Source organism: Anabrus simplex, chromosome 1 (genome assembly GCF_040414725.1).
Source record: "Anabrus simplex isolate iqAnaSimp1 chromosome 1, ASM4041472v1, whole genome shotgun sequence".
NCBI classification, from domain to species: Eukaryota; Metazoa; Arthropoda; class Insecta; order Orthoptera; family Tettigoniidae; genus Anabrus; species Anabrus simplex.
In genome coordinates, this window is record NC_090265.1 from 1013832041 (window position 1) to 1013850663 (window position 18623).

At 39.3% G+C, this 18623-nt stretch overlaps 1 protein-coding gene across 1 annotated transcript in view; it reads right to left on the minus strand.

Moving 5' to 3' along the window:
- The window catches only part of MED14 (mediator complex subunit 14), a 286657-nt gene that overhangs the window by 49124 nt on the left and 218910 nt on the right, over positions 1-18623 (minus strand). The window contains exons 20-21 of the mRNA XM_068225329.1: positions 8231-8485; positions 7556-7811 (exon numbers count right to left, since the gene is read on the minus strand). Coding sequence (XP_068081430.1) covers positions 7556-7811; positions 8231-8485 — 511 coding nt within the window. The remainder of the gene's footprint in view (positions 1-7555; positions 7812-8230; positions 8486-18623) is intronic.

Genomic DNA, 18623 nt, shown 5'->3' on the forward strand with positions numbered 1-18623 from the left:
CGCCACTCCCTGGGTAGGGTTTCCTCCAAAAAGGGTCCCTACCTATTTATTTGCTGACACATACAGGTCTTATGGCAACAATAGTGTAGGAGAGGGGTAGGACTGAAATGGAAGAGACTGTGGCCATAACTAAGGTACAGCCCCAGTATTTGCCTGGTATAAAAATGGAAAACCCAGAAAAAACATTTTCAGGGCTGCCAACAGTGGAGTTTGAACCCCAGCATCTCCTGGATGCACATCTACGTGACCTAAACTGCATAACCATTTGCGCCATATGAATAGGAACCTATATGAGAATAAACACAATGACAAGTCAGCATGGCAGAGGGGTCAATGTAAAAGGAGACAAGGAAAATCATGAAAACACAGAAAGGAAATCCCCACATCTCAAATAGACGGACACACTCCTCTTCATTCCTATTTCTACTAAATCCATTTCTTCTCAACCTGCAATGAACTCCTTTCTGCTTCCCACCTTGAGCAGGACAGGCTTTAATACTCATCGAGGAGCCTCTTGATAGATGGGAAGTGCGAGATAAGAAGAAAGCCAGATAAACACAAGTAAAAGGAAGATACAAAACAATAAATATTAATACAGATGTAAAAGACTAGGAACCACGGACAAACAAAAAAGGAAATCAATGGGTGAGAATAAGTAATGGAAAAGAATACACAAGTGTCAAATTAAGTCACATATAGGTAGATAGGAATAGGAACACGTAACAGAATAAACATAATTTATCTTATTTTGTGTTCCTATTCATTTTCCTCCACCACCACTTGTTCATCATCATCATCATCATCATCATCATCATCATCATCATCATCATCATTAATTTCCCTTGTCCAGCTCCCACCAGGTTGGGATGTTTATGGCACCTTTCCATCTTCCTCTAACCAACAACTATTGTGCCTCCTTACCTGTGTTCTAATCCACATCAAAGAGTGTCAAGGAATGTCATCACCATATCTCTTCTGTATTCCCAATGCTTTCCATTAATTGCCCCATACTGAAGATGAGTCTAGTAGTGATCTTCCATTCTTACTATTCTTGATCATTTTCAACCACCATCTCTTGCCCTCTGTCCTTTTCTGTCTGGGTCTCCATCATCTACTCTGGCATCCTTTCCTCTTCCAAACTCTTCACATGTTCAAACCATCCAAGCTTATTTTTCTCCATACTGTTATAAATATTTTCCATTCTGATTCACATTTCTTACCCTGCCCTTTCTTGTTTATCGTATCATCTTTCATTTCACTGGGCTGGATTTTATTCTCCTGTATTTGTTTCTGTGTCCAGGTCTCTGCTGCACATGTCAGTATTGAGCAGTTGTACATCTTAATCATCACCTCTTTACACTTCATTGGCACTTCTTTCCTCCACACCAGGTCTCTCACATTTTGGTAGGATGCATTTCCCTCTTGAATCCTTTTACTTACCTCCATGCCCAGCCCTGCATCGGTACGCTTATCAAGTACTTGAAACTCTCCACACTTTCAAGGTTTTGTCCCCTAAATCTTATAATTCTTTTCTCTTCCCTGTCTCCTCTAGTCAACACCACTGTCTCACTCTTTTCCATGCTCATTTTCATTCCATAATTTTTAATAATTTCACTCAACATATCGAGCTGCCTTTGTACTTCCTCTGTTTGTTTGCCACACCATAATATCTGCAAACACCATCACAACCATTTTAATATTATGGTTCTGACCCCCACAAGAATCTGACCATAATATTAGCTCAGAAAATAGTCGATGCGTCTTCCATTAGGTGTTTCATTAAGCATGAGCCGACTCCTTGTGCCCCGCGACCTGCCACACCTTCCAGCCAAACATGACAGCGACTTGTATTATCACTTCCGTCGTGTACTCTGCAGTTGTATAACCATAGCTGATGTTCATAAAACAAAATGTTCTTTGGAATTCGTGACATAGGTAATGTTTTCTCCATGTCAAAAGTAATTGTTTCCAGTTCTTTAATTTCCTTGGCACGCAGTAAATAATTTCTCTTCAAATTCTGCCCTGCTTCTGCTTTAGCTAAATATTTCGCTGACATAATATCTCTCTCGATCATGATCATTCTTGACACCTTTGATTTCAGCATCAAGACAATCACAAATTACAAGTATCCTTTTTGAGTTTCTTTATTTGCAAATTGAATTCCGTTAAAAAGAGTTTCTTGTACACTGAAAACGAAACTGAATTTTCATTTTCCCCCTTGTACACGTCATACATCAACGGAAGGGTCGTGTCACTACTGAGAAACTTCCTTTCAGTTTCTTTCCGACAATAATGGGACTTGTACTTTGGATATTTGTTGACGTGTTTAGTAACACCTTGAATTCTCTCAGTGAATACTTTATTGCTCCCACCACCAATTCCACGGAGATCTCTAATTCTGTTGCTGCTTTTCAGTTTCTTTAGAGTTCAATCAACCTTACAGACTGAAACTCTCAACATCTGTAGAAATACAGATTTACAAACTTGAATACCAGCAATCTTGTATTCCCTGGTAAAAGACTTCCTTTCTGAAGATTTATTCCTCTCCCTCCTGATTGGCACTTCAGTCACCATACTAGTTATGAGGGCAGTTTGGGCATCATGGGATTCAACACAATAAAATTTATTGAATTTGTGTTCACGAACATCTAAAGAGACTTTTTCACCGCACCTGCATTTACAAAAAATTCTAAATGTCTTCTTTTCTTTTCTCTCTCCACGTTGGGTCATGTAGGATTTATTCTGTATGCATCTTTCCTTCTGGACATTGCGGTTCTGCATTGGATATTTCCTCTTACTACCTTTACTAGGTCGCCCTTGATTGCCATTTTTCACATTATCAGTAACGCTGCTTTCGCTATAAACCCCACTGTTGTAAAAAATATCTTGTGTTTCATTGCCGCACCAGTCCTCAGTGTCTGCGTAGTTCTCCTCAGTGGCTTCCGTACTGGTATTAGGAAATTCCTTCCCTGTATTCACAACTTCAACTTCAGCGTGGTCATCTTAGCAATCCTAAACAATATAAAAGAAACTTAATAGATGATAATAAAACACTAACCTATGTTCAGACGCTTTGTTTAGCATTGAATAAATGCACTCGTAATTTTAAAATTCGAATTACACACAAAGGTTTTGAAGTACAGTACATACACACACCTCTAACAAGTTTGGTGACACAGGCACAAAATTGTCTACTTCAAGTGGTTCTACATTTGTATATACAGTCCCATGAGATGGCTTCAAAATCTCACCTTCAGCACATGTATTCACATCACGTAGTCCCACCACAGAAATGTCTTGGTTATTACTATAACAGGCACTACTCTTATTATTTGGATTCTAGAACAGTAACAAAATTATCGAAATACGATTATAATTATTTTGCGAGTTTCACAACGATTCTAATACTGATTATCAATATTACTGATACCTAAACAATGATATGTCTACAGAAATGGCCCTGCTTTCATTATTCTGATCTGCAATTCACTAATTTGGCGCGAATTACTTAGCATAACATGTTAACACACTGTTACAGCGAAGCCTTTGCAGCTTCTTCAAATAAATATATCAATACAGAAATATTGCTTTCACTGCAGACTATGCATTATATACCTTACAACAATCTCATTTCGACACTAATCTTAAAAAGTTCTTCTAGAGGATGATTTTCCAACATAACCTTTTTAGCAAGCTGCATTAGTAGCATTGTCCTTCTCTTTACTTTCGGAAGTACTTAATACATCGCTGAACTTCGTCACTTGATCACTCAATGTATCACCACCTCAATAACTTAGCACTATCGAAAACGCAGGCTCTCTCGCTGTCATCCGCGACAATGTGAGGAATGTGGTGCGTGGTCTACTGATGCAATTTACAGTTTTAACTGATTCCTGCTATGTCGCCTAGGTTTTCAGTTAACTGACAACTAATGCCGTCTTGTAATCCAGTGGGTAATTTATTATAAGTAGTTCAAGCTTTCCTCTACAAGATAAGTGCTAAAATCTCAATTTTCATCAAATGGCGTTTAGTCTATTGATACCGAGCTCGACAGCTGCAGTTGCTTAAGTTCGGTCAGTATCCAGTATTCGGGAGATAGTGGGTTCGAACCCCACAGTCGGCAGCCCTGAAGATGGTTTTCCATGGTTTCCCATTTTCATACCAGGCAAATGCTGAGGCTGTACCTTGATTAAGGCCACGGCCGCTTCCCTCCCACTCTTAGCCCGTTCCTGTCCCATCGTCGCAATAAGACCCATCTGTGTTGGTGCGACATACAGCAAATTGTTAGAAGAAGAAGAAGAAGAAGAAGAAGAAGAAGAAGAAGAAGAAGAAGAAGAAGAAGAAGAAGAAGTCTACTGATGCATAACTCCATCCACTTGTCTGTCCTATCACTCTTTGATGAAGAAGACATACAAATCAAAATTGTAGCAAATTTAGCCAGAGAGAATCTACACATGGAAAAGAGATATATTCCTCTTTGTGGAGAACTGAATGGACAATTATATGGTAAGTTTAATTTGATCCTGATTACCATTCTTTAATTTTTAATTCATTAATATACATCTCCTAATTCAATCCTATCTTCATTTCAATTAAAATAAAGATGACTGTGTTTCAACCAAAAGCAGAGCTCTGTTCTTTTGCCTGAAGATGGACACTAGTTTTATTCAAGAATGTCCTTTGGTATGGACGAGCATCACTTCATACTTAGAAGTTCAAAGGATAGTTATGGAGTTGAAAGCTGTGTACGACTGTGCTGAAAGGGGCGTTAAATTAATGCAAGATTTTCATGGACTACTGACTGTAGATGAGGAGCAAAAGCAATTTGTGTTTTGTTCAAGAAGAATGTACACTGTATCCAGATTGCAGGAAAGAAACACTGAAGACAAACTATCCATAAGAATACTAAAAACCATAATACAGTCTGAAGAGTGAAAATATGTTGAATTGTAATATAAAATTAGATATTAAAGACATATCAATAGCTTTTCCACTAACATACCTGCCAACTTTCGAAAAGAGAAATCCGGAAGATCCTTAAGCGGAAATTTTTTAACAACACGCGTATGCATAACAGTCTTGAGACATAATGAAAAAAGGACGGCAAGGGGGGGATTATAAACAATGCTAATACAGTAGAACCTTGATTCATCGTTCCCGGAACTGTCGTTTTCCCGTATTCATCGTTGAATTTATTCGGTCCAAAAAAGTTCCATATAAACCAATGTTAAATTTCCCCACATCCATCGTTTCTCGAACTACCGTTTTACCGCATTGATCGTCGAAAAATTATTCGTCCTTGGTCACAATTTTCCCGCATTGATCGATCGTACGTAAGAAATATATACGCAACATTTGTTTGAATTTAGAGGGACTGCTCAATACTCTTAGCATATAAAAGCGGCAACCTGTTGCGAGAATGTACGAGCGATTCGGGGTTGCTAGTCTTGAACAAGGATCTTGTAGGCTGGAGTGCTGTGCGCAGGTTATTCACGCGCAACCTCACTACGAGCCTCGTGGTGCCAACGCTTCTACTCGACCCACTAACCGACCCCTCAAAATATTTTTATTTACAAGAATTAAAACGTAGACAGCGTAAAACTCAAATTTGCCACCATTTTGTGTTGTTATAGGCTGGCTAGGGCTGCCAACTTTGTTGAAAAAAGAGAAAATAGTGCATTGCGCCACATTCGTTTTAATTACTCACAGGGTGATTAATCGCGTCACCTTGTGGAGTGTGTGGGATGCTAGAGACCTGTTGACCGCCTTGTTGCCCTCTGCCCAATAATCTTGTTACAAGATGGACCTAACCAAGCCAGACCAATAATATTTTCTCATAGCCTAGTCGTGAAACTAGTTCCTAAGTCAGCAGCTTCACTCAAGCCGTTGTGACATCATTCGAGACGCGCTGCGTTGAATTTCTAACCACTGTGACATTGCCTGAGCTGAGCTGCGGAAGTCGCGCCGTGATGGGTACCTAACCTATCGTTCGCAAAGGATCTACGGAATATTTTCCTAAATACAGGTTATCGCCGTAATATCCACGTATATATTTAATTTGCAATAAGAGAACTTAACTTAAAGGTTTTCAAGTATTACGAAATGTGTAAAGAAAAGTGAAACGAAACGGCGTAAAAGTCACGTTTTTTATTTCCACCTCGTAGGCCTATATCATGGTTGCAATATTTTGATACCGTTATGTATAGTATGAGCTAAGTGGTTAGCACGTGTTGGCCTTTGGTTCAAGAGGTCTCGAATGGGTCGAGGATTTTAACTTTCCTTGGTTAATTCTAACAGTTTGGGGCTGTCTGTTTGCCCAATTAAACATTAGAATTCATCTTAGGAAGGGCCGCATTTTAATATGCGCGGAGATCGCCTATCACGCGACAACTCGAAAAACATGCACCCGGCTCCGGAGGCCACGCGCCATTATTGTTGTTCTTATGATGATGATGATGATGATGATGATGATGATGATGATAATAATAATAATAATAATAATAATAATAATAATAATAATAATATTTTTGCATAACGAAAAATGTCCCAATACAGTACCCGTATTTTATTATTTTGCTTTCCCCCTATTTTTATGTTGCCCGCATTTATAGTTTTCCCCACATCCGTCTTCATTTACCCCCTGCCCCCTGAAAAATGATGCATCGAGGTTTTACTGTATATGTTATGATCAACCCTGAAATTAAATACACGAAGTTACATCTTGATGGGTGCTCATCTGTTTTCACTTTACACTAGGAACGCTTTCCGTGATCGTATAAAACAAGGAAATTAAGCAGAATATGCCTCACGAAAAGACTGATAATATCATTTCTTAGTTGAACTCATTACGTACATTACTAAATCGCTTAGAAATTCGTCACACATATCCACAAGTTTCAGAACTACCGCCAATGTTACACACGCACATAGACAAAGCCTTTCAGCTGCTACGAAGCAAGACGCAGTTACTAAAGTTGTTTTATATAAATTCACAGCCAGCTACTTTTCACGGATTTCTTTTCTTCAAAATCGCAGCCTGCTACTTGTTTGGGAACATCTGAGGGAATGAAGTAGCAGTTGAGGTCGAACAGGTGACAAAAGCACGTTGATAATCGATAATGTGATTACCAATACATTTAGCGGTCGAATTTCGAACACTGCATCTCGTATTACCAGCAACTATCGAAAGTCAAACAAATCCGATTTGACCGCAGAAGCGAAGCCAAGCGCGGATATTCAAAATCCGTACAAGTACAATACCTCATTTTAGGAGGTTAATGCAGTCGTTGTTGTCGTCGTCACCATCATCTCCGCTCCAGTAAGCCGGGTGCAGATATTTACAAGCCTATCAGGTGCGGCCTTATTTATCAGCCTCATAATGCTACACTATTGTACAACATCTAACAATGAGGTTACTTGTACGAAGCAATGCACATGTACAAACATACAACATTACCAAAGTGGTCATATACATGTACTGTACATGCTAAAGACTACAATGATTTTGATAAATGAGGAAACTAATTTTTAAAGGAGATGAAGAGATCGTGCTCACCTGCCTGGCCCATGAAGGAGCCCGCCGGAGAATGTCCTACCTGGACATTGGTACATGGCCCCGGGGAAGAGGTTGGCATAAGACCAGCTGGGCTTGGAACATGAAGGGGGTTAGAGGGAGAATTTGCAAGTAATCCGCCAGGGGATGCATGAGGAAGCATGGATGGTGATGGGTTGATGTTGGGTGGTAACGGAGGAGGAGATGCAAGGTTAAATGATGTTGCTGGACTTGACCCAAAACTCTGATGCTGGTTAGTCTAAAACAAAGGATAGCAAGCAAAATATTAAAAATTCCCAGAATGGTTTTTACATATTTTATTAGTAATAGATGGGAATAATGCAGTTTTTCCAATATAGCCTTGTAGAATCCAAAACAAAAGTAGAAAAGTTAAAACAAGAATTCCTCAATAACCAAAATAACTCAAATTTGTAATGGAACTATCTATCAAGTTCAGAAAATCTGAATTCCAGTTCTCCTGTATCACACCTGAAGACTATCTGTCCCATTTCAATGACAGTTCCATCCATTTTCTTTATTATAAAAACCTAAAATACTATTTCTTGCAATTTAAACCTTTCAAATAAGAAGTTAGACTTGTATGAGTTCACCAGTATGGTTAAAGGTTGAAATGGTTCTAATAGTAAATATTTTCTTGTTAAGTCTGAAGTACAATACCTGTGAAATGGCAGGATGTGGGCTAGCTGGTGTGTGAGGGTTACTTCCAGAAGGTGGAGTTAAAGGTGGATGGAACCGCAGACCACCTTCTCTCTGTTGTGCTGGAGACTGAGGGCCTCTGTGATGTGATCCCAAAAAAGAGACAGGACCACCTGCTTCTGCATCCATTGCTACAGGAGAAGGTGGGTTGTCATCTTCTGATTGAGAGCGTCGCCGAAATACAGCTGTTTCATCAACATATTTAGATAAGAATGCCTGCAAACAGAGGTAATAATAAATATGTATAGATAGATATGTATCAGAGCAGGCTGTAGAATATAAAATGCTGTTGGGTAACACATGTAAAAAAATAAAATAAAATAAATAAAAAAACTCTGACTATGATTACTTACTAATGCCTCACTAAGCTCAAATTTAAATGTTATCAACTTTGAACACAACTTCAAAACATAGTAAACTGATTTCTGATCCATTACATGGGGCAAATTAGTTAGAACCTTTTATCACATCCCTGTAGATTGAATTTTAATTCTTCTGTGAGGTAGGCCTACCTCTGACCTCACCTTTATTTAACAAGAAACCAATACTGAGAGTAAAGAAATGCTTCACTATTCAAAAAAAGAAAACCTCTTGGAATGACACAAAGACTTATCAATGTTCACTGATAGGCTAGGTTAGACTTTCGAATCCTGAAGGTTATACTAGTTCACGAGCCCAAATATTTCTATGGGTATATTCTTATACTATATCTGACTCAACTAGGTGGTTAAAGCAGTCATCATCATCACCACCATCAACGCCAATTCTCCGCTCCAGTAAGCCGGGAGTGGATATTTGGAACTCTCCCCCAGTTTGTCCTGTCCATCCACGGCTGATGTTTTTCATTTTTTGCTGCAAATTTACAACATATTTGGCAAGGTCTTTGAAAATTTCCTTTTTCCAACAATCACAAGGCCTACGCCTGGGCCTTTTGTTACGATATTCCTTTTATAATATGGGGTCCTATTTGGAGGCATCCTCATATGTCCATACCACCGTGATCTGCTTAATTCTATGGGTTTCAACAGACTCTTATCCAATCTAAATTGTTGCTGGATATTTTCATTCCAGATTTTCTCTCTCCTTGTCTTTTAAAGTCAAGAACAAACAAACTTAATATCAGTGCCTGTAGGTGACTTTTGCAGGTGGAGTCAAAGTTGCTGCTTGCAATACGTGTGTTAGAATTGGAACAAGATATGTTTTGCGTAGTGTGATCTTGAAAGCTTGCGAAATGTGTCGTCCCAAAATAGTTGAACAAAGGAGTGGCAGAATTTTGATGCAGCTTGCATGCTATTGCCTACTTTTTGGTTTATGATATTATCAGAAAAAATGAAGCTCTCCTATGTATCTTTTTGCTAATTGCTTTACATCGCACCGACACAGATAGGTCTTATGGCGACGATGGGACAGGAAAGGGCTAGGGTTGGGAAGGAAGCGGCCGTGGCCTGAATTAAGGTACAGCCCCAGCATTCGCCTGGTGTGAAAATGGGAAACCACGGAAAACCATCTTCAGGGCTGCCGATAGTGGGGTTCGAACCTACTATCTCCCGAATACTGGATACTGGCCGCACTTAAGCGACTGCAGCTATCGAGCTCGGTCCCTATGTATCTAAAGTTATTAATAGTATCTACTTCTTCGTCCGACTCCTTGGCTGTATGGTCAGCGTTGAGGCCTTTGATTCCTGGCCGGGTCGGGGATTTTAACGCGTGTGAATAATTCTTCTGGCTTGGGGACTGGTTGTTGGCGTTTGTCCTAGCACTCTCCTCTCCACATTCAGACAACACACAATAGTGATTACATCCCTCCATATAGGGTTGGCATCAGGAAGGGTATTCTGCCGTAAAACAGGGCCAAATCCACATTTGCGACACAGTTCGTACCCGCGATCCCACAACGTGTGGGGAAAACTAGTAGAAGAAGAAGAATACAGAGGGGTCCAGAAAAATGTAGACACTCTAAAAGTCAATATTAATGGATCAAAATGACAAAACGTTACAATTCTTGCACAGGAGGGAAGGTGTTCAAAGTGACCCCCATTAGCAGCCAAACAACGTCGATGCCGCTGAACTGCTGACCAAACTACGGCTGTCAGTGCTGCCGGTGTGACAGCTGAACAGGATGCCTGAATGGTTTCTAGTAGCTCGTTCAGTGTAGCTGGCTTCTTTCGATAAACTTCATTTTTCAAGGTCCCCCATAGGTAGAAGTCAAGAGGTGTAAGGTCTGGAGACCGGGGTGGATACTCAACAACTCCGCTTCGACCTATCCATCATCCAGGTAGATTTTCATCCAAGTAGGCTCTGACATCTCCGTGGTACTGAGGTGGAGCGCCATCTTGTTGCAGGTAAAATCTTTTATTTCCAAACACCTCTCGGATGGCAGCAGCAGCAGCAGCAGCAGCAGCAGCAGTTACGGTACCTTCAAAGAAGAATGGGCCATTCAAACTGTGCGATGAAAGACCACACCATACATTAACATCGGGTAGATTAACATGTTAGTCCATGTGAGCGTGAGGAATTTCAGGAGCCCAGTACATGCAGTTGTGGTGGTTTACAGTACCGTTCAGTTTGAATTGTGCCTCGTAAGACCACATAACCATCCCTGCAAACCGTTCATCATCACGAAGCATGCCTTCAAACCACTCGCAGTACTCCATCCTTCAATCCGGGTCGTCCTCGTTCATAGCGTGCAGTTATCCTGGAATGTACATTTTTCACTTTGCAGCCTTCGAAATTCACTGTATGGTTGATCAGCTTACCCCACTTTCATGTGCCCCCTGATTCACAGATTTTTGAAGGGCATGTTGCAACACAGCAGTCTGCCAGACCTTTTCTTATGCACATTCTGACAGTACCGTCGGCTTCAAATTTATCCTGAATACAATAAAATGTTGTACATGTTGGTGGCTGAGTTCCGTACACATTATGCCATTGCCGTTGTACCTCCTTCTTGTTTTCGTACTTCCAGAACCGCTTCAATACGGCCTTGCGTTGCTCAAACGACAATCGTGACAATCTTACTTAATTCATTGCTGGACTGTCATCTAATGGAAAACGTGCGCCACAATTTTTGTGCTATTCACGTGACCATCATCTCTTCAGAACACAAGGGACTATGCTAATGCGCAAGAATTGTAACGATATGTCATTCTGTTTTAAGGATATTAACTATAAAAGAGTGTCTAAATTTTTCTGGACCCCTTTGTAGTATCTACTTCTTCATTTTGTACTCGCAAGTGGATTGCTTCAGGATTTTGACTCTTCACCAAACCAACTGTTTTAGATCGTTTGATGACCACTTCCATTCTTTCAAATTTTTCTTGCCAAAGATCTAGTTTATCGATACCAGTGCATCTGTTGTCTGATTCTTCTGTTTTACTGCTTTTATAACCTCATCCATTATAGTAATGAAGAGAGGTGGTGATAAGACAACTTCCTTGTTGGACTCTGCTCTTGGTTTCAAAACAACTTCACCGGCACTTCTTTTACGTGCTTATGTTATACGTGGTCAAATACCTTCTCAATAACCAAAAATACAACTACAGTGGAACCTCGATCCTCTGTTTTTGGAGGGACCACGGAAAAAAAAACAATGTACAACACTGGAAAACGGAAAATCAGGAAACGAATGAACCATCAACAATTTGGCTAAACTTCACAAAAATGAAATATGTATACTTATAATCTTACAAACACCCCTAAAACGAACCAAACTAAAGCCCCAATGGGCCTTCCGCCTACCAAGCGACTGCCGCTCAGTCCGAAGGCCTGCAGATTACGAGGTGATGCATGGTCAGTGCGATGAATCCGCTCGGGCGTTATTCCCGACTCTCTAGACCAGGGTCACCATCTAACCATTCGATAGCTCCTCAATTAAAGATAATCGTAGAATGAGTGAACCTGAAACTAAAAATGCCTGACCTGGCATGACCAGCATGTCAACAAACCCACATGTCTTAACAATGTCATAGCATCATATCAAATGAGATGGTCTATAGAGGTCCAATATCAACATTGTACATTAACCTTCAACTACAACCTCGTACTTCATCAAAGTGAACCACAACATCACCATATGCTATTGCCTTTTGACTTTTATCTTACGTAAACAAATAATTACAAGTCACTTGACCATCTTTCAACATTATTTTATTCAATATTATGTTTAAAAAAAATACGATTTTGATCATAATTCTCATTATTATCTAGTTCTAACCGCTAGTCGGTCAACATCATTTTATAGCAATTTTACCACTTGTCTATAAAAAACTGTTGCTTTATTAATTTTATTTATAATAGTAGTCTTCCAATGTCACTATTGCAAATACTTTCACCAAATGTAAACTTCTCACTCATAGCATACTCTTTAAAATCAACATTGTATTAGTCTTTTACCATATGTTCATTTTCTTTTAAGTCTCTTCAAGGCTTTTTATAAATTAGTTTTATTTTATTTATATGTAAATCAGGTGCCTGATTTTATTTCAAGGTTAAACCCATGGCTGATGATGCCTATATGTAAGGCGAAACATGTACCATTTTAATTAACATGTCAATGTAATTCAACAAAGACAAGATTTATTGTATTGATTAAGTGGCCAAATTAATAACTTATTGTTATTATTTCAATGGTGTTCCTTATCACCAAATTCTCCATTCGCTGGATAGCCACCGATCATCATCATCATCATCATCATCATCATCATCATCATCATCATCATCATCATCATCAATGTCCCACTCCAGTCGCCCGGGTGTGGTTAACAAGCCTCCTCCACTCCTTTCTGTCCTTCCACTTTTCCTGCTCCATTACTTCCGCCACATCCAATCCAGCTTCTCTAATGTCCTTCCAAATCTGATCCATCCACCTTCTTCTTGGTCTTCCAACTGGTCTCTTTCCCTTAACTTCTCTCCACCTTCTTCTTGGTCTTCCAACTGGTCTCTTTCCCTTAACTTCTCTTTCTAATTCCCTTCTTGCTACCCTTCGTTTCCCATTTTCTACATGTCCGAATCATTTCAGTCTTGCTTTCTGTATGTTCTGTACTAACGGTTCTATATTTAGCTCTTCTCTGATTTTAATATTTTGGATTCTATTCCTTCTTGTCCTTTTAAGCGATGTTCTTAAAAATTTCATTTCTACTGCTTGGATCTTACTATCTTGTCTCTTATTTGTTACCAGAGTTTCTAGTCCGTATGTTACAATTGGTATGAAATACTGTTTATATAATGTTAATTTTGTTTTTTTGGGTACTTTGTCATCCCATAAAAGCTCTCTGACTGGATGATAAAATGTTGTACCTTTACTCAGCCTGTTATTAATCTCAGGGTTGATTTCATTACTTCCATTAATAATGCTACCCAGGTATCTAAACGGTTCTACATTCTCTAACCGTTCTCCATCTATGATCACTTGGCTTTTCTTTTACTCTTTTCCACAGTGCATGACTACAATTTTCTATTTACTAATTACCATATCAAACTCCTTCTGATTTCCATTCCAAATGTCCAGTCTCCTTTGTACTTCCTTTTCTCCCTTTCCCCAAATAACCACATCATCTGCAAATACCAAAGTATTCACTTCATCACTACTGGTACTCTGTTTTACATGTTTTATGATTTTATCCATTAATATAATAAACGATAATGGCGAGAGTGCACTTCCTTGCTTGAGACCTTTTTTGTATAAAATGTTTCAGAGTCACCACTCCCAACTTGTACACTGCTTTTACTCTCGTGATACATTTTTATCTTGTTAATTAATGATTTTGGTACACTCCTTTTCAGTAGGCATTTCCATACATGTTTTCTCTTAACTGTATCATAAGCTTTTTCCAAATCCACACATACAAAGATGATTTCCTTGTTTCTTTCCAGGTGTTTTTCCATTATCGTTTGCACTGTAAATATCAAGTCTATTGTTGATCTATTCGGTCTAAAGCCATATTGTTCTTCCTCTAAATGTGTTTCTATTATATCCCTCAGTTTTTGTCTATCACATTCTCCATTATTTTTAGCCCATGTGATAATAGGGTTATACCACTATAATTTTCACATTTCTCCCTATTTCCTTTTCTGAACAATGGTACAATGCTTCCTTGTTGCCAATCTTCAGGTATCCTTTCATCCTTCCATACGGCATTGAGGGCTCGGTATAGCCACTGTAGTCCACTGCTTCCTGCTGCCTTAATCATATCAGCATTGAATTTGTCTTTTCCACTTCTTTACCTTTGGTCATTGCTTTCACTGCCCTTTCATGTTCCAACCATGTTCTTGGTCCTCTTCTTTTTCTCCATCTATCATTTCCATTTTATCTCCTTCTTCCTCCGAGCAGTCATCCTTATAATAAAATATTTCAAAATATTATGCCATCACCTTCTGAAGACCCTTTTCGTCATGTAGTATGAATCCATTTTCTCTCTCTAATGCCTTGATTTTTCTTGATTTATTCTTTTTGATTTTATTACTCTGTATAATAGTTTCTGATTTCCTCTACTATCTTGCTCAATTTTGTTCGTAAACTCTCCCCAACATTTATCCTTTTCTTCCTTGATACTCCTCTTTACTTGTAGTTACAATCTTTTGTATTCCACATGGAACCTTTCTATCTTATTCTCATCCCTCTGATACGTTTTTTGCTTTTCCTTATACATTTCTTTCTTCACCTTGTTCCTTTCTTTTATTTCTCTTTTTATTTTGTCTGTCCACCACCATGTCTCCCTTCTCTTAACCTTTGCTTTTGTTTTCCCGCATACCTCAATTGCTGCTTCTACAAATGTCTGTCTTAAATTGTCCCACTCTTTTTCTCCACTTCAAATTTCTGTGTTAGGCAACTTCCTTTTTATACAATCTTGGAATGCCATTCTTTTATCATCCTCCTCCAATTCCCAAATCCTGATCTTTGGTTTCTTCTTCAGTACAATTTTAGGGATTTTTACCTGTTTTAATTCCACAATTAATAATCTATGATCACCTTCCATACTTTCACTGGGGATTATCTTCGTATTCATGACGTATCTTCCCCATTCTTGGTCTGTTATTATAAAATCGATGAGTGTTTCATACTGTCCATCCCAACTATATCGGATTATCTTATGTCTATTCTTCTTCATAAACCATGTGTTCTTTATTATCAGGTTATTTCTGATACAAAAATCCAACAGTTTCTCTCCATCTTCATTTCTATCGCTATACCCATGTAGGCCCAGAACATTCTCGTATCCCATTCAATCAGTTCCCACATGAGCATTCAGATCTCCCATTCCCATACTGTCCATCTCCAACAATATGTGTTTCCAGTTCATTGAGGAAATCTTTATCTTTCACGCTACATCCTGTCTGTGGACCATACACCTATACTATCTTTAGTAGTTCCTTGTTTACACGTATATGCATTATTATGATTCTTTCATTTACATACTCTTTCAGCTATTGGTCAACATTCTGATTCACTATAGATCCTACTCCATTTCTTTTCTCCATTACAAGGTGTAACCCTTTCTTAGTGTCTTCCTTCCTTTCTCTTTCCATTATACTTCACTTAATCCCAGGATGTCAAGTCTTCGTCTCTCCATTAGGTCAATTAATTTATTTCCTTCCCAACCATTGTTAAAGTATTTATTGTTCCAAATTGGGTTTTGTTCTATGATCTAACACTTGCACGAACATCAGCATTACGATCATACTGTGCAACTGTAGTCAGAGACTTGTCAATTCCATTTTTAAACTTTCATCCGAGGCTTGTATTATAGTTGAAAGCAAGTACATATTTACTCATCTGCTGACCTGCTAAGCCTAATGCATCAGAGGATTTTCTTTTGGGGTTTCCTCCCTTAGCCTTTGAAAATCTCTCTTCTCTACAAGGCAGTGGTTTCTTCTTCTAATTTTCCCCAGAGAGTATGGGTTGCCTCCTCCACCATCTTCGCCATTCCGTAGGTCTCCTGCTCTGCCTAAGATGCTGTTAAGGTCTTTACCCGTAACCCTGGGCATGGGTTCCACGTTATACCCCGAGAGACTGGGTCCCTGCCTGAACTTAGCTCTCCTTCACACCGGCTTATTAATGTGGAGGATACCCACCCCCGCAACGCGGATGCGCCAGACAAATCGTCTAGTAATGTGTCATTTAGTGCATAAAATGTTTTTAGCACATCTAAAGCACTCATGACTGTAGACTGTGTTGGTACGTCTGTGATGTCCCCGTCGGATTCATCATGTGAGTTAGTAGGCTTAACGAGTTCAAGAATTTCACTCTCATTCAGAACCCCGCACACAGACACACCTTCGTCAGCTTTTACATAATCGTCAAATTGACAGGTGACTTCCAGCTGAGAAGAGATACGATTCCAGCTATATGGCACTTCGAGATAAGGAAGTTCCTCCTCAATAATTTTGCTTTCTGTTTCACTTCGTTGGAAGCGTGTCTGAAACATCCAGAAATTGCAGCAGGAGATATGGTTTACCCCGACACTGCGATACCTCGGATAGCTTCCAGTACATTCTTTTTCAGTATTCATTTTACCTCAAGACTACGCATCAATGATTTGACCGGTATGCTACGAAAGCGGTGTTTCAGAAGTTTAAATATGCCCTGATCAAGTGGTTGTAGCACAATGGTACAATTTGTTGGTAGCAATACCAATTTAATATTCTGTAGCTCAACATTTGGATGAGTGGGGCAATGGTCTACAAAAGAACGACTTTCCTGTTCTTTGAACCCATTGTCGAACCAAATGCTTGAAGCCACTGCTTAAAAAGCGCCACTGTTGTCCTTGCTTTTGTGTTCGCACAGAATCTTACGTGTGCCTTTAAATGATCGCGGGTTGGCTGACTTGCCAATAATAAACCGTTTCAGTTTATCACTATCTTCCATATTGCAGCACAAAAGAATGGTTAGTCTTTCTTTGCTGCATTTTCCACCTTTGCATAGGTCCCCCTTCATCACAAGAGACCTTTGGGGTAATAAATTATAGAAAAGTGCAGATTCATCAACATTGTAGATATCTTTGGGCTCGTACCTTTTAAGAATTTGATGGTGAATTGGAAGCCAGTTATTGACACCTCTCGATTTGCCCTTTATTGTGTGAAGCGAAATGCCACGTCTAGCTTTTAAGCGGTTAAACCATCCATCGCTGCATTGGAAGTCTGAAATATTTAGTCTGAGAACCAAGTCTTGCGCCGTAGATTTTAACACACGCCCTGAAATAGGAACTCATGCAACTCGCTTCGGGGTAAACCACTCAAGAAGGGCAGCTTCAGGGTCAGCATGGTCCACACCACACAGTTTTTTACTCCCGCTTGGAATGCTACCTTTTAAAACAGCGTCTTTGACTTTTTCCTTATTTTTTAGGATAGATTTTTTTAATTTTTTTTTTTTTAGCCTATGGCTTATACAGACAATATCATTAATATATATATATATTCACAGCTGAGAAACAAAGTAATTTGTGCTTCACAATTGAATATCAAGTTTTTCAATCCAACGTATAGCATCTGGAGATACCAGCAGGAAGTCATCATCATCATCACCGTGATAGGCTCAAATCTTACATTCCCTGACGATATGATGAATAGTCTTGTGTGGAGCTCCGAAGTCACAGTCTACATTAGGTAACTTTTTCCACTTATGGAGAGTGGCTCTGCACCGGCCATATCCTGTTCTGATTCTATTCAGGGCAATCCAGGTCTTGCGTGGTAGGTGGGATCCACTTGGAAGTTTGGGACCTAAGAAGAAGGTATGAAGGCGCACATCCGTTGCTGCTTCCCATCTACTTTTCCACTCATCAAGATATTTAAAATCCTTAGCAGCCATGTTAGCAGCATCACGCAGAGTTGGATGGTGTGAATTTAGTCTATTAAGATTCAGAAGTGGCAGGTCACTATTCATGGGTAGACTAGGATTTAAATAGACTATTAATAATCTTGACCATAATGGCCAGTACTGGGTCCGTATTGACTTAATCACAGTAAATAGAGAGATGGTGACCCAATATTCTAGAAAAAGGGCAAAAGAGAATGAGGGAAAGCGTGTAAGTGTGGAAACATGACGGTAAAAACACGCAGACGCCACTCTCCACCCTTCCTTCCATCCACCGCATCTCCCAATGCAACTCCGCAATCAGTCGTCGAACAACTTCAGTTGCTTTTATATCCCTTTGGCAGTTGCATGACAGCCTTGCACACCATTTGTATTATAACATCGGTAAGTATTGTATTCTCATTTTGTTTATGTTACACTCTTGCAAATGCAGCTTCTATTTTACCTCTCCTTCTTACAGACCATATAAAGTTCATATCAACCTGGCTGCATAAACACCTGTTAACTGAGGGTATCAGCTTGACAACTTGGTTGTACATCATTTTA